General features: G+C 39.2%; 1 protein-coding gene across 1 annotated transcript; it reads left to right on the top strand.

Annotated features, from left to right (window-relative positions):
* The first annotated feature begins 17,844 nt into the window (after nucleotides 1–17,844).
* On the top strand, nucleotides 17,845–23,597 carry nmur1 (neuromedin U receptor 1). The gene is made up of 3 exons (XM_022762402.1): nucleotides 17,845–17,849; nucleotides 18,363–19,282; nucleotides 21,711–23,597. Exons 1-3 carry the CDS (start codon nucleotides 17,845–17,847, stop codon nucleotides 22,094–22,096), a joined length of 1,311 nt encoding a protein of 436 aa, XP_022618123.1. The 3' UTR covers nucleotides 22,097–23,597.

The following is a 23,597-nucleotide window of genomic DNA, read 5'->3' as shown; positions in this document are numbered from 1 at the left end:
TGTTTTTATGAAATGAATGGTCTTCAGACACAAAACCTAAGGAGCATAGCTACCATAAAAGTAGTGTTTTATAGACACCAGGCAACACTATGAAATTGCAAAAAAAATTTAACTGAATTACAAACAGAAATGTAATAGCCTTAAAATACAGTATGTTTGACAAAAATAAATAAATAGATAAATATATAAGGAGAATAAAAACTTTTTTTTTTTTCCACTCTCCATAGATCTTTTACTTAGATATCCATTGGATATGGTACTATGATTGTTATACTTTAGGACAGAGGAGCTTCACAGCAGATAGCTCATTCTCACATAATGTAAATGCAGAATATCAGTTCAGATCATGGTGGATCGCCTGTGGCACACATGTGTGAGTGGTTTTCCTGACAGTAAATCAGTTCTACAGAACTAGTATCTTGCCTTTGCATTCAGCTGTAGCTGTTGATGCACACCAGAGGGATGTTCATTCCGTAAAGGAAACTCAATTAGCAATAAAGACAAGATGAGCACTGTAGGATATATCATATGTGTGATGGTTACACATTCTGGGGGCATCATGAAGGCTGAACACACACACTGTGCCTGTATGGACTGGCTGTATGTTTGGGTTTGGGGGATTCATTATGAACCATCCACTTAGACTAACAGTCTATACTGTACTGTCTACAGTTATACTGTATATCATCTTATGTCAATGCATCAAAAGTCATGGTTGTGAAGTGCTCAGCATGTTTTCAAGATCCCCAATGTGATTTATGCAATATCAGAAATAATTGTCTCGTCTCGTCTCGTCTCGTCGTCTCCCGCTTATCCGGATCCGGGTCGCGGGGGCAGCAGCCTCAGCAAAGAGGTCCAGACGGCCCTCTCCCCAGCCACTTCCACCAGTTCCTCCGGGAGAATCCCGAGGCGTTCCAAGGCCAGCTGCGAGATATAATCCCTCCAGCGTGTCCTTGGTCGGCCTCGAGGTCTCCTCCCGGTGGGACATGCCCGAAACACCTCCCCGGGGAGGCATCCAGGAGGTATCCTCACCAGATGCCCGAACCACCTCAACTGGCTCCTCTCGACATGGAGGAGCAGCGGCTCTACTCCGAGTCCCTCCCGGATGACCGAGCTCCTCACCCTATCTCTAAGGCTGAGCCCGGCCACCCTGCGGAGGAAACTCATTTCGGTGGAATAATTGGTTTTTCAGAAGAAAAAAAAAAAAAAAAAAAATTTCATATGATGTGACTTGTTCCTTCTGCTTTGCGTTTGTGATGAAAATATACAGTGCAATGTACCTACACAAAAGTACGAGGCCACGTCATCCTCCTCCCTCTGTGATTCCTGTCTAATTTCAAAGAACAAAAAAAAAAGAAAAAGAAAAATGTTGCTAGGTATTTTCATGATGTTAATAAAATTTAAATAAATGAAAACAAACTGGCGTAGGTAGAATGTATTCCCCATTTGTCACCAGAGCTTCATTGTGTCAGTGGAAAACATTTCAAGATTTCATAACTTTAAGTGCTGCAACCTATCCTGTAGCTGCAGGCTGAAAAAAAATAAGAAAAAAAAGGTATCAAATCAATTCAAATTAGCGAACAAGAGCTAAATGTGAGGTTCACTTAAAAATGACTTTGCAGTCAAACACAGCTGGTTTCTAGAGACCAGTATGCATGTGATAAATTTCACTTACTGTGTCTCCAGAAAAAAGAAAGAACAGTCAACATTGGCTTCAATATGACACTGGACATTATCAACAAATTACATGTGTCTAACTACTGTGTGCTTTATCTATTTAGTTTCAACGATGCGGGATCAGTATTGGTGGACAATAGAAAAAAAAATTAATGACAGTATAAAGTATCGTGTCACAATGATGCAATGATGGAAATACAGAGAAGTCATAACACAATCTAGGGTATTTTTTTCAGAAGCAGGAGGTATTTTTGAAGACTGAAGATTTTCCATATGGAGCCACTCACAATAATTTCCTTCAGTTGGCTCATAACTGATGTTAAGCTCAAGATTCAGTTGCCATTATTGCTCCACAAACTTCATAAACCATAGTCCTCTCGTCTGCCCAAACACATTTCACTTGCCAATGGAGCAAAGATGAACGGGATTGCATTGCATAATCTCAGTGGGATCAATTAAAGGCTAGACTCTTTGCCCACAAGAGAGATTCAACAGAAGCCTTCACTGGTCTCTCATTTAGGTTTGATTTCCCACTTTGTGTGCTGCGGAGAGCAACATAAAGGAAGTTAAGAGAACCCCATTAGAACATATAATTCAACAGGAGTCATCGCTTTGCTTGAGAGAAAACACCAAGTGGGAGTTACAAAAACATCCTAGAAGTTTCAGTGCAGGTTCTTAGTCATACACTGATTTTCAGCCCAACTGTGATACTGTCAAAATGAGTCCAAGCTGTGTCTATGTTGGTTGGTCAATGGGTCACCGTTCGCAAACAGTGATGTTTGCTGTGAATAACCACCTGGCTGTGATTCAGTGTTGTTGCACAAATGTCTTGTAGAGACAGACTGTTGAGAGAGAAACACACATTCAAACACGAAGGTTATGAGACAATAAAAGGCACAGAGTGAAGAGACACAGTGTACCGTATGTTGACTGGAACACAAACAATGAAACAATTACTCATCAGTCTCATGAATGTATCTCCAAACTTTCACAGGTAAACTCTCTGTTCTTGAAGTTGACGTCACAGGTTCAAAGTGCCATATAATTAGTAGCCAGGAAGTAAAGTATTTTCAGTCTTGCAAACATCACTAGACATACTAGTTTCACATGAAAAAATCCAATTAAAGAAAACTTCTTTAATACAATTTCATTTCAAATGGACACTTCATGTGAATGCCAGGCACACAGGCAGTGACAGGCTGCCATGAAATCATACATTTTTAGCATTAATAGCTTCAAGCTGCACTATTCAATATTTTCAGAGAAAATTTCCAGCTGTCATAAAACTTCTGTAGAACACATACCCAGCACCAGATGGACACACTTAGCGATAATATGTCACTGTTGTGTTTACAACTTCTAACAGAGCCTCCAAGTGAACAAATTTAGAGAAAGGAAAATTGTTGTGAAATGCTGCTTGTACACAACAGGGCCTCTAAGGGGGGAAAGGGAGAAAAGTAAAAATTAAAATGCATTGTGTGTAGCCTCCATCTGACAACCTGCTCATATTTATGAAATGGCCTTTAAATTGTCCCGTCCTCGCTACTATCTTCCCTCCCTCGCTCATGACTTGATCAAATGTCCCATGAGCAGCACGTGTCTGACATGGCAGCTGTGACACAGACACTGTTGACTCTCGGCATTAATATGCTGTTTATTAATAACCTCCAGTAATCAAGAAGAGTGAGCATCGTGGATCATGTTCCAGTGACTGCCAGGATGTGAGTTCAAACATATGTACGATACCTATTTAATATATCAACATCCATGTTGAACTATTCCACAAATCATCCAACAAACAACATCCACCCATCCAACAAATGATAGACTTAATAAAAAGCCTATTCACTTCTCTTTTCCTTGTTTTGGATCAGGTGGATCTGAGAGGAAATGGCCTGATGTGTGAAAGGTGGCTGTGTGTGCATACGAATATCTGGCTGAGGTGGCGACTGAATCTGTGGCCAAGGGCATTAGCAGGCAGTTGGCTCATCCTGGGTGACATCAATCTATCTACATAAGCACAGTTGACTAGCTGACCCTGTGGGGCAAAACATGTCTCCCTGATCTCCCAACTGAGCCACCTTTTTTAGCCATTGTCTAATTTGTGATTTGTAAAGTCTGTATGCCATGCTGATGGCATTCCTTGTTGAAGATGCAGGGGTGAGAAGCCAGTTAATGTTTTTGCTACACTAGCAGCGAAGGGATGGCTCTGTGAGTATTTAAATATTTCTACAACTATTACATAGATTAACATAAAATTTTGTAGCCTATCCTCTGGCTTTTCCTCTAGTGCCACTGGCAGGTCAACATTTTGGAATTTTTTGTGAAATGTCTCGACAGCTATGGCCATGAAATAAGATGAATCCTACTGACTTTTCATCTGGCTTTGCCGATGGTAAATTAATTATATGTCTTTGTTTGACCTTATGTATATTTTAGTTATAATGATTATGATAATGCTTTAAACTATGAATGCTTCCATTTCTATCCACTGCACTGCTTTGCCTAATTATAGCCTCACAAAGCTATAAATGTTTTGTGCGGTTATTTGTGTTGGCATTGCCCACTCTGATGTCAATCATTCTCATTCCCAGGTCCTCAAATGCGGACAACCTGCAAAACATCATTATTTGAGGACCTGAGAGTGAGAATGGTTTGACACATACATAAGAAGGCCATAACAAGCCTGTAGGTTGGTGGGATGATTTGAGAAATTTGCATAAATTGCTGTGTTGCTATCCACCTCATGTCACCTGCATAGTTATCTGTCAAAACACAGGAAGGACCTTAGGCTCCCACTGGTCTCATGAAAGAGAGTTGGAAGACCGCTTAATACCAATGTTCATCTTACAAATACTGTCACAGAACAAAAATTACCAGGTGCATATTTTGTTCTTTGTGTCATACCCTCATGATTTTACCAACAACGATGATAAACACTACCAATAATATTGACAGTTGCTGCAATTTGATAATACAGTGACTAGTCATCATTATCATCATTACACAGCCACCAAAAAGCCGTGTTGAATTATTCAGCAAAACCCCATCAAAGCCACCTATAACAGTTTATTGGATTAATGACCAAACATTTTATCAGGTGTTTTGGGTAGCTACCGCGTTCATATTATCCTGTCTCTTCCACCCAAATTGCCTATGTTTGTTAAGTTCTTCCCGTGGTACCACTGTTTTCCTTTTATAATTTATAAGATTTTTTTTCTCAAATTGCAAAATTAGTGCCCATTCATTCACTCACTACACCTGGACTGACAAATTTTGTGCCAAGTCAAATGTTCCCCATAGCCGCACTAATCCTGAGAAATCAATTCAGCCATTTCATAAGAAACAATTTGGGGCAAGGCCATTTCTTACCTCATTTAGTGAATAAAATACTTTGTACTTGCAATTACACTATGACTAGCACTTCTTCTCCACACTGGTTCCCATAAAGTTTTCTATTAAATCTAAAGATTTAGACATTTTTAGACAAATTTAGACATTTTTTAAATTTTTTATTCACATACATCATTTATCAGGACATTTTTCAGCATTAACACAGCACCAGCTAACACGGTAAACTCATGCCTTGTATTTGGGCTCTTTGTGGACAGCCAACAGTATAGTATGTCTATGAGATTTCTCAGTGATCCTGGTTAAAGATGAGTGGTGAAAACAGAATAAAACAGTAAATCTATTTCCCGGCAGGAAGAATATAGGTTAAGCGTGAAAAACTGAATTATAGTAGTACGGTTATCTTCCTAGCTGAGCTCAACATATCTGTGACTATAATCCATAAATCAGCAACTACCGTGAATCGTCTTTATTTAATGGATGTTAGGTTAATATGTACCAGTTATCACATTTCATAATTCATGTCCTTTATATACATTGTGGTTATTGCAGCAATTTCAAGATCAGATTTATCTATCAGTAATATTCCAGTGCCTTCTTACCTGTACCTCAGTATACCGTGATGGTGAAACAGTTTTAGCTAAAAGCTGAAACTCTACAAATCTCAACTCGTAACAAAAGGGATTGCTAGCCATGAATAATTATGCTGAAGCTGCTTTAATAAAATCATGGACATTATTCTTGAATGAGAGGATTCAAGGATTTGCAACAATGCCTCAATAAAAACTGGGCCTCAGTAGAGATTATTTTATTCTCTTTTTCTCATTTTCTCCCTTATTTTTTTTTATTTAGTCATTTCCGAAGTAAAACATTTTTACATCGTGTCATGCTCCTGGGTCCCTTTTCTGAGAAATCAACCCATTCAATCAACCAACCACAGTTACTATATGTGGTTTGCTGCGTGATATATTGATTGTATTCACTCTAATATGGTTGTAATCAGTCAAAACAGTCCAAGATATTGCTGGTAAAGACCTCCCCATGAGCCTTTAGCATTGGGTAAAGTCTGTGGCAGTTGTTTGAGGCTAGATGTTGACGACATATATATGTTGATATGAGGTGATATGGGCAGTATCCTCCTCCTCTATATTTAAATAATTTAATTATTTTACAGTAGAATAAGGCCTACATAGAAAAACTGAAATTAGTATAACATATGTCAAAACATGTCTTGTTTTTTTACAGGAATGTTACATAATTTCTGGAAACTATCTAGATTCCTGATACATATACAATGCAAGACAGCATATTAGATGTTTTGTCATTTAAAACAACAATGTGTGAACCCGCCTAATGCAACTTTAAAGTCACTTGATAACTGACATTGGTCTTTCACCCTCTAACCTCCAGGCATCTCAGGCAGCTGATATGTGAAACAATGTCAGAAATAATGGATTTAACTGAAAGGACAAACCATCATGCTGTCATGGCCATTAACTGGGCGTACACTGACACCACGGTGCCCAAAACAAGAAATTCAATACTACAGCTCAGTGTGTCACCCTCTTAGAATTTACCACTGTGAGAGACTTTAAAATGGACTTTTTAAATGTCCTCAGTGTCAGGAATGTTTGCAGTTTGCCAGAGCTAAGGTAGATGAATAATATTTCTAAGAGTGAAATTGGATCCCTGCCATGATCTTAGAAGTTAGAGCAAAGTTTTCGCTGTGTTCCTATACTCACATCACGCGTTTAGAAAAAAATTTAATAAAATACAGCTGCAAACATATACATGTCAGATTTAGAATGCATCTGTGGAAACTGGACACGGCCATTTAAATAGACCAGTCTTTTCTGTTCTAATGGTATTTGTGCTTATGACTTCATGTTCCTGTCTGTCCTGTCGCTAGCTCCATTTTCCGCATCGCCATTCTTCTGCCATTATTTGGCTCAGATGGAGGCATTGCACAAAAAAAGTATTCATACAAGATTGTCTTCTTTTCATCTTTTCCTCCAGATGTACTGGACAATCCAACGCAATTGAAAATATAACATGTTAACTTTGTTGTTCAACAGTATATCATGATCTGCAGATGTCACTTGAGGAGTAAGAGATGTATAGGTTAAGAACACATCAACAGAATCTTTGTGAAACCCAGTGAAAATGATGTGTGTAAGAGAGAGTGAAAGGTCAGTGTAATCACTTATTAACATGCATCGGCCTTGTCAGGTTAACATCTGCTCAGGGGTGATTCATTATTTATGAAAAACAGAGATGCTATGCGATATCTGTGCACTATTCAATTATTCACTCTTATCAGCTGCCTCTGTTATAACTGAAATGAGGAATACTTACTGGAAGTTCATTAAAAATGCCTGGTAATGAAATTACTTACCAGTGTCAGTGAATAGGCAATCAGCATACATGAGGCTGTGTGATTAGTGGAGGAGATTTACAGAAGTCTGCCTGACACACAGCTCAGTAAACTGAAATCATCTTGCCTCAGGCTTATGTGTTTTGATTATTTAGAGACTGGAAGCAATTTTCTCTCTCTTAATTAGCAGTATGGATTTGAAATGAAATAATTTTCCTGCCCTGTTGACTTGGTGAATGATTACAGTATTATTTTCTTCTTCTACAAATTGTAAAAAAAGAATACTTCCAGAACAAATAGTTGTCTTCAGAGGCTCTGAATACAACGTTAATGAGGAATCACAGCAAATTTTAATAACCTGAACCACTAAAAAAGAAATGAGATCAGATTGAAGTGATTGATTTTATATTAATGGGTTAACCTGACGATTGGATTCGAGGATGAAAGCTGCCAGGTACATGTACATGTACATGTACATGTACCATTTAACATTGCATTTATGTAAGAAAGATAATTTCAATTAATCTAACTTTATTAGATTTGTTATGAACCCCTCTGCAGCCCAGAAGGTTGGAACAAATTATTTACTGCTGGTGCTGCAATGAGTTATTCCATCGATTCCACCAACCCTTAAGTCAAGTAGAAAAAAACAATAAAAAATGAATAAATAAGAGTTTTTGTTTAAAATTTCTTTTTAGCTGCTTTGAATTTGTACCTGATCCAGTCCAGTACAATCAGCTACAGCCAAGTGAGCAGTAACAATAAAGCAGCAGAGTGCGCTTTAGCTCTGGAGGTCAAGTTGTTCAACAGCAACTTAGCATCATTTACTGATGTTCTGTTCACTTTAAATTAACTAAACTAAAGATTATAACCTACATCAGCTATGACTATACAGTCAAAAAAAATTTCACAAATTTTTGTATTTTATAATCTTAACATAACTTTGGTCTTTGGTCTAAATTCATGACTAGTCTGATACTTGTAACATCAGCAAATACGGTTAGCCTACAAAATTAGCAGTCTGATGGTTTGCAAGAGCGTGGCCTGGGATGGAGTCAAATTCCCAGCCTGAATTATTGTTTCAGTCTGCCCCTGCTTCTGACTTTAGTTACCAAGAATGATGCTATGAAGTTAAAGGTGCCCTGTGTGGTTTTTACCATTAGCAGCACAATGGCAGCATTTCTTTTTTTTTGTTTGTTTTTACGAGTGGACTCCTGTTTAACCTCAAGGATACAATCAATGCATTTTGGGGAGAGATACAATAAAAACTAAAACTTTGTTTTGTTTATTTATATAAAAATCAACATGTCATCTTTAATTTAAATGAAAGAGAAATGCTGTTTGAAATGTCCTCCAACATTCACCTCATAATCCTGCCCCATCCAATTACTATCCAAAGCAACTCAACCTTGTACCTGGTCACCTTAAGTGTGATAATGTGAAGAAATGCAACCGGCCTTTTTAATAGACCTTTAAAGACGAACCTATTTGGACATGTTATATTGGCCTTGTTATATCTTCATTGGATTATGGGGTAGCACATCAAGTGGCTTCTTCCAAGAGAGCTGGTGGCCAAAAAAAAAAAAATTATGAATATGAAAACAGCTCATTAAAAAGGGTAAAGCAATTCCACGAGGTCAAGCATAATTGAAACAATTGAATCCCTGTAGCCCCGCACCAAGCATGGCTAATGACAGAGCACAACAAGGTACTACACTATCAACTATTAGTATAATGTGGATCAGGTGACAGCTTAAGACTCACATGTCCAGATGTCGTTTTCATCACCAGCTCCACCAAATCAAAATGAAGAAGTAAACACTCCAGAGATTGAATAAAACATTACAAAGATCCATTTACGCTCAGAAGACAGCTGAACATCACTAAAATACACTGATGGCACATTAGGAGCTTCAGCACTTACATAAACCAGTCACCTAACCCGTAAGATGTGGGACTAAGCGACATTAAAACGAATGGATAAAATGGAAAATTAATCTGAAGTGCATAAAGCCACAAGCGAGGTTTGATAAAAGCATGGAGCAGAAGTAATTGGGGCATATCATGAGATTTTTCATTTTCACTTTGAATCTGGCCCCTTTATTTTTGAGCGATGCTTTCTCTGAGGTGAAGTAACTGACAGAGCTTTCAGGATGTCCCCTCTCATGACAACAAAACCAAGTACGATTTGGGTCAGATGAGGATAATCTGTATATTTCTCTATCTGTTGAGAGGCACCTTGTTTCCTCTGTGCATGACAAGAAAGAGAGGACAATAAAATAAGAGAGAATTGGGTGAGAGTCGGATTAATGAAGGTGAAGACAGAGAGACAAATAAAAGAAGCTGCAAACCTGCAGGCAATGAAGAAGTGATGCTGTCTCTTGTGGTTCAAAATGTCCTTCCATTTCATCTGATATTGAAACAGTAAATGCTAATTTTCCAAACCTGACACAAGCAATTTGTGAATATTGTCTTCCTTGTAATTATTTCTATTTAGAGGGCCAACACTCACATTTGGGAAAAACACTTTTTGCCATCCAACACAGGCAGATGGATCTGTATCGATGTGATCTCGTCCAGCACAGAGATACAGTCGGTACAGGACAATTAGCCTGCATGGCTTAAAGGATGCCTGTGGAGTTTTTGACCTCTACTATTGCTATGGAGCTGTTTATTTATGAGCTGTTCCACGTTTTATGATTTGTAACACACTCTCCTGCAAATGGTTTCACACATTGCCCTGACTGGCAGTAATAAACCAAGAAATACAGTAAAACACCTGGAAGCTATAGTCAAGATGGTTGTAAACAAGGCAGGATTTAGAACAGACACAGTGACTTTTGGTGAGCAGTAAAAAGAAAAGCTGCTCAGCTGCATCAAAAGTGAAAAAACATTAACTGTGAATGTTTGTGTTACGATAATGAGTTGTACCGCAAGAGGTCAAGTGAATGTTTTATAGATTTCCATCGAACAATCAAAACCTTGCTGCGTGCACACCAGTTTCTGATCAAGAAATAACATATCTTAAGCATTTATCTAATCTTAAAACCACAGTCTCTGATTTATAATTCCTCATATGTTAAATAAGAAAGATAAAATGTTTAAACAAAACATCTTTGAAGTTGCTGGAAGAAATATTTCTACAGTTTGTACAGGCATTGGCTCCCTCCCTGGCTCACAAACATGTTAATGCAAAGCCACGCTAAACACATTTTGGACCACTGTGTACTGGATGCACTGAGATGAAATATTGATTGTCGATTCAGGTCAAAACCACCATGTTTCCCAAGCTGTCAGTTGTTGACTGTTCATTGAAACAAAAGTATGTTCACATATGGCTCCAATTGTGCACATGATGTTAAATTCTGAATAAAGTTCTCACACTTTAAACAAGCGTGAATTTGGAGTCGTCTCAAAAAATATTCTGAAGGTTTGAGAACAAATCTGTGAAACCTGTTCCACAAAATGTTAATATTAATTTAACAACTAAAAAAAAGTGCAGTTAACACAAGATGGGATAGAAATGACAAAATCACAGCGGACATGTTTTATTTCAGGAGACACTCCTGCAAAGTGTGGTCTGGTGCTTGCCAGACTCACAGGAGGAATGATAAACAGACATGGGCACTAATTACTGACTGACAGCAGCTGAAACTGCAGCACTGTGCCCGACACTGCTGCCTCACTGTGAGAGAAATACTGCAAATGAAGGGTCAGTCAGCACAATCAAACAAATTGACAGGTTTTTAAATGCCTTTTGGCCCCGTTCAGTCCACTTAACCAGAGCTGGAGCACATCTGAGTGAAATCAGTTAATTTACTGGTCAATGCCACAAAGATAGGGCCTCGGGCAAACCCCACTGACAGCTGTCTTATCTGCAGGAGGAGCACCTGCCCTCGGCCACCTGCAGATGCTGCTCCCAGCTGTCAATAACAATGGTGCCATTGACCCAACCCAATGAGTTACTGCAAAATGGCCTCGGCAATGTGGAAATCCACACACAGAGTCAGACTTGTGTACTATGATGGGATTGCCACCTTTACAGTTTTGCCGACAGCGAATAGACCAGCAAATCAATCGTTGTTGGAGCAACTCCACATCAGCTGTGTGGGTCAGCGGAAGATGGTTAGAGGGCAGATTATCTGGTTTCACAGCCTCCGGCCCAAACTTATCTCTCTCCATTACTGATGTAAGCAGAAAGACAGACATTGATCTCCTCCATGCTTTGAGGCCAAGGGTACTGTGTTGCTCTACTTCTCTCTCCTCTGTTAATTTCGTCATTAGGCCATCTGTCTGGGGATGATAAATACTAGTGTCGATTGAATGGACACCATTAATCTGTTCAGCTTTTGCTGTGCACCTGAAAAGGACTCATGATGGTCAGGAACATGTGGTGAACATGAGCTGTCTTGAAAATCATTTTGCCACAACAAAGTGAAGGTAGATGAGAACTGTGCCAGGCTGCACAATGCAAGTTCCACATAGTGATGTATAGTAATAATAATAATAGTAGTACTGATTGTGGCAGTGGGTGTTGAGAGCTGGGATATGGGGGCAGAAGGAGGCTTGCAATCACAGATTCAGATTGTACAGCTCCCAAAAACCTGCAGAAAGCAACAGGAGGAGCGAAGAGAGAGATGAGAAAGCACCAAACTATGGGAGAGAGAAGATGCTGAGTTAGTAACGAGCATTAATGGGATATGAATGGAGATGGAGAGGGAGAGGAAGAAAGAGGAGCTCAGTGCATCATGGGAAGTCCCCTGGCAGCTGGAGCCAGCCATAAGCTTATCAAAAAGGAAAGTTTTAAGCCTACTCTTAAACCTGGAGATGGCTGTCTCAGATGTCAAAGATGGTTCCACAGAAGTGGAGCCTGACATCTCAAGGCTCTGCCTCGCTCTCAATCCTAGGAGACTCTAGGAACCACAAGTCAGCCTGCCAGGAGTACAGTGTTCTAGTGGGGGAATAGAGTACTATGAGTTCTTTAAGCTTTTACGGTGCCTGACCATTACGGGCTTTGTAGGTGAGGAGGATTTAAAATTCTGGATTTAATGGGGAGCCAGTGCAGTGAAGCTAACACGAGAGAAATATGATCTCTTTTCCTAGTTTCTGTAAGTACTCGTGCTGCAGCATTCTGGATCAGATGGAGAATCTTTAGAGACTTGTTGGGGCAGCCTGATAATAAGGAATTGCAATAATCCAGCCAAGAAATTACAAAAGCATGGACTAGTTTTTCTGCATCCTCCTTCAGACAGGGCGCGCTTGATTTTTACAACGCTGCATAGGTGAAAAAGGCAGTCGTTGAAGTTTGTTTCATGTGGGAGTTTTACAGCCATATCCTGATAAAAAATAACTCCGAGACTCCTTACAGAATCCCATAGCGGGCAAGTTTGGAACATATAGATGCAAACTCCTCTCTTGCCTCAGGAGCAGAATTAGACAGCACACATACAGTCGCACACCTGTTGTGACTGTGCTTCCTCTTTATGGCCAATTGCCCCAGAGAAGCCAATCAATCAGCCCAAAATTAGAGGGTGTGTAAGGTGGAGCTAACTGTGCTGATTATACGTTTGGTGCATGTGACATAGACATATTTGATAAGAATAACCTTCTCTAACACCTCAAAGGAACACCTTATCAGTGTCTATCATTTTGTGAGCGACTAATGGGTAGAGAAGAGGTCAGTTTGGTTACATCAGCAAAAAGAAAAACCCCAAAAAACTCCACCAAAAGAATTGTGTGAGAAATAATGTATACTACACTACTATCAGACTGAAAGCTCAATATCCACGCAGGGGGTTCTCAGCAGTGAAGGAACAGTGCCTCAAGTCACACAGCTCATATACTACCCTATTAAAATTACAGTAATTATACTGCGGGCAGAATTATAAATGTAAATTTGAATGTCTGCGTGTTCATGTGTAGTATAGAGAGGGTGGAGGTGAGGGAGGATGAGAGAGAGAGAGAGAGAGAGAGAGAGAGTGTGTGTGTGAGTGTAGTGTATGTATGTGTGTGATTGTGAGTGGGGCTTGAGGAGAGAGAGCGACAGACCAGAAGGAGAGTGTGCGGAGAGAGCAGATCATTGTTCACACACCTCTCAAGACACTAATCTGTGTTTACATCAGGGAAAAACAACAAGGGAACGCATTAGAGGTAAGAAGATTTATACTCTTTGGAAAACTAGATAATAAGAGTTCTGGACTAAAATCACTGTCATGTATAGCCACTATTTCCTGTAGAAATCAGTCAGTGCCTCAAACATCGTGAGGATCCTGGTGACAGTGTTTTACATGTCTTCATGTAACAAACCAATTCATTAACCTATTATTTTTTGTCATTCACGTTTTTTAAACTTTTTTTTAATGCCAGGTTTATATTATGAGGTTAAAAAACAGATTTCATGTAAAACTAATATAATAAAGTGAACATGTAGTGGCTCATAATACAGCTCAGATCTACACTGTATAAACAGTGATTACAATAACATTCTATTAAACATTTTTTCAATAAATAACTTGATTTATTAATGTTTCTGATCAGGGGCACTTTGCATTATTTGATATTAATGTTACTTTAATATTCAACCATTTGAAAGGAAACCTAAACTACCAAGCTGAGGCTATAATTTAATTTATGTCTTATCCATCACCTTCATTTATCTAAGTGGTGACTTTCTGTTAAAGCAATGCCAAATTCAGCTTAAGTGGATTGTGGGGGAAAAAAGTAATTGACCTAAGACCATTGAAATGTAATCAGAGTGCAAAAACTACAAAACAATGTGAAATAAATGCATCTGTCTTAAAACCCAAATCCAAAAGTTATTTGATTTCATCTGCCTTTCTGAATGCAAATGTACTGGTGACAGATTAAGTCAAAAATCATACAATAGCAAAGTGAATATTCCTTTTTTAACAACGCTTAATATAAATAAATAACTGTAAATATAAAAAAAAACAATCATAGTGGCCAGAAAAGCACAACATATTGGAGTCCTAATTTTGAGTCATGAAAGGTGCAGCATGAACAGAACAGAGAAACAGGGATGTTCTGTGTTACCAGTGCACTAAACAAAGGATCAGAAAAATGTCTGCGTTGTTATTAAGGTGAAAGCTAAAATTTCTCAAGAATCTCTATTCAGAGTTTTTTAAATTACTGCAGACTACATGTAGTTAAAAGTTAATTAAAGCACAGCAAGCAGGACTACGCATTCATGCACTTCACGTACTTAAACCGATTTCGCCCCAAAATGTAATGCCATTTTTGACTCTCATAGGAAGCAGTGCCATGTGGCCGTCAGTGCAAAAGCTGAAGCAGGATGTTATTGTGGTCTGTTGACTTTTCTAAAGGCAGATGCATGTGATTTGGGCTTGTGATTTGGATTATTCATGACATCATTCCCGAGAAAAAGGAAAGCACAGAGATGTCTGCACTCTGGGGACGATGATAGTGACAGATGGCAGCAGCTTCTGGGCAAGGCGATGGATGTTTTTCTTAGACATAAGGAGTGTTACCTGTTGTAGGCTGGATATGCATTTTTGTGTCAGAGTGAAAGCTCCTCTACAGTCACTGGATCAACATACTCTTTGTACCGAGCTGTTCACTGTAGGGAGGACTTAAACGGACAGAGCTGACATGAAAGTCTTGCATTTTAGTCTGTGCTGTAGCTAGTTGCCTTCAATCATTACATTCATGAGTTTCCCCATGGGGATAAAATCCAATCTACCACCTAACCGCAGAGATTTTCATTGGTGGCCAACAGGCGATTAAATGCAACAGTTTCAAATCCCTTCCATTCACTAGTTTTAAGATGATACATGATAGGAATTTGTTTCACTCATTTTAGGTGAAAACATGCCGTAACTCTCAGGTGGACATGTCAATTATCTAACTTCAGAAGCATCAAAAGACATGCTTCTAAAGACAACTGTCTGAAAATAGAGCATGATCATTTATTACTTGGCATTTTCTGTACAGAAGACAGTTAAGATAAAGTGATTAGTGAGTATTTAGTATGTAAATATTAAAATAAAAATAATCTAGAGTTACTGAGACTGTGGAAATAGGTTTCTGGAATGAAAAGTGGAATGTTCATGTGGAAGACAAGATGCGTCATCCATATATGCATCACATCCACTGAAGATCCTGTACTGAAACATTCATTAAAGTGGTGGATCTATATTTATAAAGCATACTATATCATTCCTTGGAATGCCCTGGTCAGAATACTAACAAGTTGTTGCTTCCTATAGCTCAATCCTGAGTGTGCACATAACAATTGGCCTGATGGAGATTGGGTATGGAATTCCTATTGACAAGAGAACTCATTTATGGCACAGTAGTGGCTGCACTCTGAAGCCACAGGGGAATTGTTATGCAGTTTGTTTTAATGCAGTGGACGTGGTGTTGCAATACACTACAAACATGCTTTACCAGAGATTGAGTTTCAAGCTCAATTATTGACAAGACTGACAGTCAACAGACACAAGATGCATCCTGATGGAATACATAACACAGAAACTCTGTGCCAGAGACAAAAAAGACCTCTGACTGATGTATGTAAATGTATGGTAAAATCTTTGTTGTGTTTTCCTGCTCCTCATCAACAGTCACTCATGTTCCCGGCAGAAAAGCCTTTTTCTGTCTCATTTCTCATTATCTAGCTCTGACTTGGTAAAATGTAAATATCATTACATCATTACCTCCAAATTTATATTCAGCTGATGGACTGGTTCTTATTTCAATATGTCAACTCAAGAATGATATTCAAACACTTAGCAATAAATACTTCTTTTTTTTTTTGAATCACTGCATCATGTTGAAATGTTCAGAATGCAAATCTGCTGTTGCATCTTACAGAAATCCTGCAACATCCCTTTTTAAATCCTTCCCAGAAGGTCTTCTGTAAAGCCTAATCAAATTTCCTTTATGTAATGAACTTACAACCTAATAAAATATAAAAAAATCCTTTACATGCAAACAGTCATTAATTTATGGAATTATCACCATGACTGATGTTATTAACTTTCATCTTGACCAAGTTCCCATAAAGCCCTTCACCCAGGAATATAATTATTATTATTATCAATATTACTTTCGCTCGACGGTAGCATCAAAGGCCTCCAAAGATTTCACATATAATGAGTCCCTGCTTTCTGATGTGTGTTCCTTTGAACAGCAGGTACAGTACTTTTAGAGGACATACTGCTGGCAGTGAGAATCTGCTGATCTGTCCCTGCACCTGTAATGCTCAAGCAGTGGCCTAAAGGTTATAGACAGGTTCCCAGTTTGATCCCCACACTGACAGAATGAATCTGGTCCAGGTAGTGAAAGTGCAGTGCTAGCACTCCATTATTAATGTTGAGGTGCCTATGAAGGAATACAGGTAGTTAGACATTTTCAGAAAATTGTCTTATTTCTTGCTGAGATTTAGATGAGAAGATTGATACCACTCAGCAAAGGATGAACTAAACAAACAAGTTAAAAAATGTTATGCTAAATTAAGCTAACTGGCTGCTGGCTGTAGCTTCATATTTTCCGTACAGGCGTGAGATTGGTATAGATATTCACAGCAAGACATCAAATTAACATATTCCCCTAAATATTAAATCATTCTATATAAATCAATACGCAGCTGCTTAGGCGCCAACAAAGCTGACTGGTTGAATTTGGCAACTTTCCAGTGTTAATGTGTGTTCAGTGAATCTGCCCTAAATAAGTAGCCTAATGAACATAGAGGAGAATTTGGCTCCCTACAGGATGTGACACAGGGTACATAATACTATTACATCTACCATCCTGGGCCACTTAAATCTAGTGAATCGGTGCAGTGAGTACATACAGTGCAGCTAATAGAATAGATCTCTCCACTGAGAAATAAACTCCGAGCAGCACCCCTGCCATTCATTATGTATTGAGTCACAAAAGGAACGGAACACCCACCACTGTTAATGACACTACCGTGCTGCACCCACTGAGCTTCAAAGGGGGCAATGTAAAGAGAATAATAATAAGAATATCACACAAGACATTTTATTGTCTTTTATAATGGGTAAATGTGGAAATTACTGTAAAGTGCTTTGAGTGGTCAATAAGATGAGAAAATCGTTATATAAGTGCAGGTCCATTTAATATGTACTTAAAAACTGCAATGTCCAACTGCCCTATAAATATATACTATTTATTAGTGTTCTATTTTCAAACCTGAATTTTTTGGCCAGTTGAAGGTGGTTCAACCAGCTGTTACACATAGAGTGACATTTGCATTCATTTGAGTTCTTGTTTCAGGTGAATGCACAGTAAGTCAAATTTAATCTCCTTTCTACTCTATTGAGGTCTCCACCTACTCCAGGGAAATATATCAAGCTCTTGATCTGCTAAATGCTCCACTGTGTTCACCAGCTAATCTCTAACTTTGTCCGTCTGTCTTTTGCTGCTGGACAGGTAGCATGCAGTAGGTTTATCAGAGCTTTCTCGCTGAAAACAGCTGCCTGCTGAAGCCAAACATTCTCTCTTATGATGTTACTTCGCAAGTCAGTTTCAAGAAGATTCTGCATGTTTGAGTTCATTTAAGGAAAGCTTCTGAAGATTTTGAGCTCTACTACAGGGGCAGGAAACAGATGGCAATTCAAGCTCTTTCAATCACTCTGTCTTCTGTCAGTAGTGAATTCAAAACTCATTGGCAGAAACAGCAGTCATAGCTAATCTAATTCAGTTTGGGGGAATTGGTCAGGAAGAGATGAATGTCAAAATGTAAAACAACTCCTTCCTCATTTGTTGATGGCACACATTTGCAGTGATCAACAAAACTTTGATTCCTATTTATTTCAACTATAACTGGAAACCAGTTTTGTATGAATGTCATATTCTTGTGTGAGTCTGCTCAAAACTCTTGCTCTAAAACAGCGTTTAATGCAGATGACTGTTTAATCTTTTTTTTCTTTTTCTTTTTCTTTTTCGTCCTCAGAGAGCGAGTCTACTGTGACTACTTCAGCAGGATGTCAACTTTAAACTGCTCCTCTGATCCAATGGGTGAAAAAGGTACCAACCTGACGCCTGGCATTAACAGAAACTACAGCGATCTGGGTGGTGCATGTTTGACGGAGGACAAGTACCTGGAAATACATCTGGGTCCTCCTCGATCACCTGTGTTCTTCCCCGTCTGCCTCGTCTACCTGATCATCTTTTTGGTAGGCGTGGTGGGGAACGTGCTGACGTGTACCGTCATTGCACGCAACAAAGTGATGTGGACACCGACAAACTACTACCTGTTCAGCCTGGCGGTGTCAGACCTGCTGGTGCTGCTGCTCGGCATGCCGCTGGAGCTGTACGAGCTATGGCAGAACTACCCTTTTCTACTGGGGAAGGGAGGTTGCTACTTTAAAACCTTCCTATTTGAGACGGTATGCTTGGCGTCCATCCTAAACGTGACAGCGCTGAGTGTGGAGCGTTACATTGCTGTGGTGCACCCACTGCGAGCAAAGTACGTTGTGACACGCACCCATGCCAAACGGGTCATCCTTACGGTGTGGGGTCTGTCGGTGCTGTGTGCCATTCCCAACACAAGTCTGCATGGGATCAGCATCGCTCACTGTCCCTTCACCTGCCCTGAAGGGAGCATAAATGTGGTGATCCCTAACTCGGCAACCTGTACAGTGGTGAAACCACGCTGGATGTACAATCTGACCATCCAGGTGACCACTTTGCTATTTTTCATTCTGCCCATGCTCACCATCAGTGCTCTCTACATGCTCATCGGGCTGCAGCTGAAGCGCGAAAAGCTGCATCAGGCACTGGAGGCGAAGTCTGGCATTGGACAGGACAGCTTCTGCAGCGTCCGTACGCAGCAGCAGAAAGCGCGTCGCCGCCAGGTCACTAAAATGTTGTGTGAGTATCAAACCCTGCTGATATGTCAAAGCCATAGTTTTGTAGGTAATGTGTAATGATTGTGCTTGGAAAAAAAAAAAGAAAAGCTTTTTGGGCCAGTGTGCATCACCTGGCTGTGCTACTCAATATGGCTACTGGCCAAAATCACCTCACCTTAAATCACCTTCTTAAAGACACCACCCCACAATCTACCTAGCACAAACTAAGTGAAACACTGGCTCCCATTTATTTTCTATGCGATGCAGAAAATTCCTCTAAATGAAGTGGGTGGGTTGACCAGCAGCAAGAAACAAAAATTTGCCAAGAGCAAATTCAAATAAATGTGTTGCTGATCATTTTGTTGAGGGAAAATGAATGGTGAACAATTTTGATAGTTCATTAGTATTTCCAAGTAATTTATCAAGCACAAATGCCAAATAGTCTCTGGTTACATCTTCTTAAATGTAAGGATTTCCGTTTGTGCTATTGAACATCTATTGGTCTGAACAGTTTGTTGGTGGGACTAAAGCAATTTGAAAACATCACATTGTGCTCACAGAATGGGATTTCTTTCACTTTTTTCACATTTGTAGAAAAGATTCATCATAAAAATATATATATAATCATTAGTGGCAACCCTAAATAAATCAACTGTGGCCTAGGAGGAATGGAAAATCAGAAATTAGTCACACCTGACACCTGTTGTTTATCTGTCTATTTACTATAAACAAATGTAAAATTCATTGTATTACTGCTGCTATTTCACTCCTGAAATGAGACAACAATCGGATGCAACTGTATGATTGAGTTTTCAAATTCTCTTGATTTGTTTCTTTGAAACTGTGTCTAATGTTGATAAAAGCAGGATCCATGCAGCGTTACATTTCCCCCAGACATGACTGAGGCTCATGAACATAAATAAATATTGATGCTGTCATTATTAAAGGTGACATCAACCATGCAGATGTTATTATGGTTTGTCACAGTCTGTCATATAGGCTTAATGCCCGCGTGTGCTTTTGTATCACTCAGAGGCTAAGGTGAAAGGAAGGTAGACGTGAATATCCTTCATGGTGCTTAAGCATGAGTTGTGTGCAGGTATTAATCTATACCTTATCTTGACATTATCCTATGACATTGATTTACATGCTCTCAGATGCTTGGCTTCACAGGCACAGATGTTGAGACACAGTTGAACCCCCCTGAACCCCCCGTACAGGATACAGTTTGGTCTGTGAAGATTTACTGTAAAATACTGTAGAATAACATATGTAACAAATTTTCCAAAATAATAACTTGTTTACTATATAATATCACAGAATATGGTACATCTCTATATTAATATTCAAAGCCAAGGCACATATAGTGTTCCATTAGATATGTTGATGTACAGTATATGTGACTCTACAAAGCAACTGTTTTACCTCTAACCACAGACAGGAAGACATCTCACAAGCTGAGTTTTATATACAGATGGTTACATAAATCGTCACCTCTTGAAGCTTTGGAGCAGTGTTACAGATATACAGTAAATTCACCATGCCATATTTGTTACCTCAAGTCTGTGAAAACTGATTTCAGTGAGTAGTTCAATAGATTTTCCACATGTCCAAAACAGCTGCCGTAATTGTTCAGGTTTAAAACTGGAAGACAAGATGAATCTCAGTGTGTGGTGCATTTGTCCAGTCAGGTGTAGGGCAGGGATCATGTTTAAGGGGATAAGTCATGTACTGTAAGACAATATAGCCTTGATAGCCCTATTCTACATAATTGCATGAATTATTGTTGAGTACTTATAACAGTACCACAAAAATGGCAAAGCTATAAGAAAACGTTAATGCTACTTTGGCTGTGGAACTTTGAAAGAGCTTGCAGGGAGCAGTACACAGCCCTTCATTGCAGTCTCTTACTAAAATCCGTTGTAAATTCAGTCATTTTTGGGCACAGTTTTTCCATTAAAGAACTCTGAGAGACAGAGTAATGTCTCCCTCAAATAAAATGCGCATTTAAGTATCAAAGCAGTGTGAGAGTTGGAAATGTAGGCTGGCATTTTGAAAAATTCCCCCCTTCGATCTTTATGCATAGTTTTTGTTCTGCTCTTGGTTTCTGATGTTGTGTTGTGTCATATCCCACAGTCAGGCTTTTGCATGAGGACCACTCAAACAACAAGTGTCAGGGACGAACTGGGACCCATACGATGATATGAACAAGGACCTCAAAGGAGTATTTTTCAATTATGAGCCTAAAAATGTGTTAAACACTTAGGTACAAAACCAAATCAGCAGCTGTGAGCCCAGTACAAAGATCCTCTGCACACACAGCCCCCAGAGGGACAATTTAATTGAGAGCAGAGAGAGCATGTTGAGAACATTAATCAATGTACTGCTATTAAAATGCCCTCTAACTGTGTCTCTCATTGTCTTTTCCTCTCTCTTGTTGTTCTTTCCAGTCGTTTTAGTGGTGGTTTTCGGGATCTGCTGGGCCCCGTTCCACACTGACCGACTCATGTGGAGTTTTATCAGTGACTGGAGTGTCTACCATCTGGAAATCTTTGAGTACGTGCACATCATCTCTGGAGTGTTTTTCTACCTCAGCTCAGCAGTCAACCCAATCCTGTACAACCTCATGTCCACACGCTTTCGAGAAATGTTCAAGGAGGTCATGTGCCATCGGCCACATCACATCGCTCCTAGAAAATACTCGCTCAGCGTCACTCGGGTGACGCTCCGCAGCACCCTGAGTGATGCGCCAGTCAGCAATGGAACCGCTGTCGTCGAAGGCGAGGCAGAGGATGGAGAAGTGAGGGTGAAAGATGAGACAACTTTTTCAACTTAAGGGGTTTGTCAAGGACGTATTGTTGGCAGGGTGGCATGGTGTTTAGAAAGACTGTCCTGTTTTAAGTCACTGCATCCATCAGCTGTCATTAACATCCACTTACAACAGGTGCATCTGTTAAATACCTAAAATAGTCTGAGCGGAGGAACTGCAGGGGGAAAAAAAGCACACTCTTCCGCTGAAACTGTCAGACTGCAGTGTTAGTGTTACTATTCAGCTTTTGAAAACTTTATCTGTAACTCAGCAAATCACATACTGAAGTCAAACTCCAAATGTCTTGCAGTGGCATGTTTCAAACAAGCCTGAGCAGACATGAATTCATGGCATTCTCAAGCCATAGGAAAAAAGTGCAGGAAAGTAGACTTCAGTTTGCCAGCATGAATGGCAATTAATATTCATTGTACAAAAACCATTTAAATGAAAACATATTCTTTGTAAGCACTTTATTCCATTTAGGAAAACACTCTAAATTTAAATGATGATGATGATACAGTCTACAAAAATCCTGCTATTCACAAATTGAGACGAACCAGGAGAACTGATGAATACAAAAGTTGATCCAAGCCAGAGCGAGGCTGAAAACTTATATTGTTGGTTGTGTACAGTAAGAAAATGTGGAACTCAGTGGCAGGGTCTTAACAAAAGCATCTGTATTTGTATATTAACACACAGGCGAGGCACAAGCTACAGAGGCAGTGTCAAGACATTAAAAATGGACCAATGTGTATAAAAGTTATGATGTATTTAAGATGATGGAAAATTGAATATCCTGTTATAAATGTCTGTCATGTAAGGGGTAAACTACACTGTATTTAGAGTAAATATTCATATCAGATTATAAATTCTATATATGATCAGAAATTGCTCTGTTCTCATGACAAAAATGCTTGTCAGCCCTGTGTACTGTTTATAATAGTGTTTAAGTGGTATTCTTGAGTGTGTAATTTCTGCTAAATATCTATTGCTTTTTGTAGTTAAACAGTCTAGAAGTGTGTTGTACTTAATGCTGTTATCCACAGGTATAATAAATAATAGCAGTTTAACTGCACATCCTTTAGCTGATTATTATTATTAGTAGTAGTATTTGGTTGAGTTGTTGATGTTAAAATATCTGTTATAGCCAATGATGAGCATTGCTTTCAAATGCTTTCTAGTGATTATCAGACCTTTCATATGGCACATGTGGCAAAACTGAATTTATATGGGAGGTAAGTAAGTACCATAAAAATTATTTGCAAAAAGGTTTGTCCTGCTGTCCAGTGTCTTATAATTTAGATCAAGCATCCCCTACAGTCAGTACTGTACTGTAGATCACAACCCACAATAGATGATGGTAATGGATGTCACAAATGACATAGTGATTATTTTGAGTCTTACAAGAGGATTATCCCTTAAAGGTAAATCAAGAGGAAATGTACTGAAACCAACCACAAAACCCCAAAAAAAACCTTATACCATTGGAAACATGAACACACATGACAATAGCAGTGATAACTGTGAC

This window comes from Seriola dumerili, unplaced genomic scaffold (assembly GCF_002260705.1).
Source record: "Seriola dumerili isolate Sdu_G_001 unplaced genomic scaffold, Sdu_1.0 BDQW01000002.1, whole genome shotgun sequence".
Classification (NCBI taxonomy): Eukaryota; Metazoa; Chordata; class Actinopteri; order Carangiformes; family Carangidae; genus Seriola; species Seriola dumerili.
The sequence above is the reverse complement of the archived record's forward strand: the minus strand, read 5'-3'. Positions and strand labels throughout refer to the sequence as shown.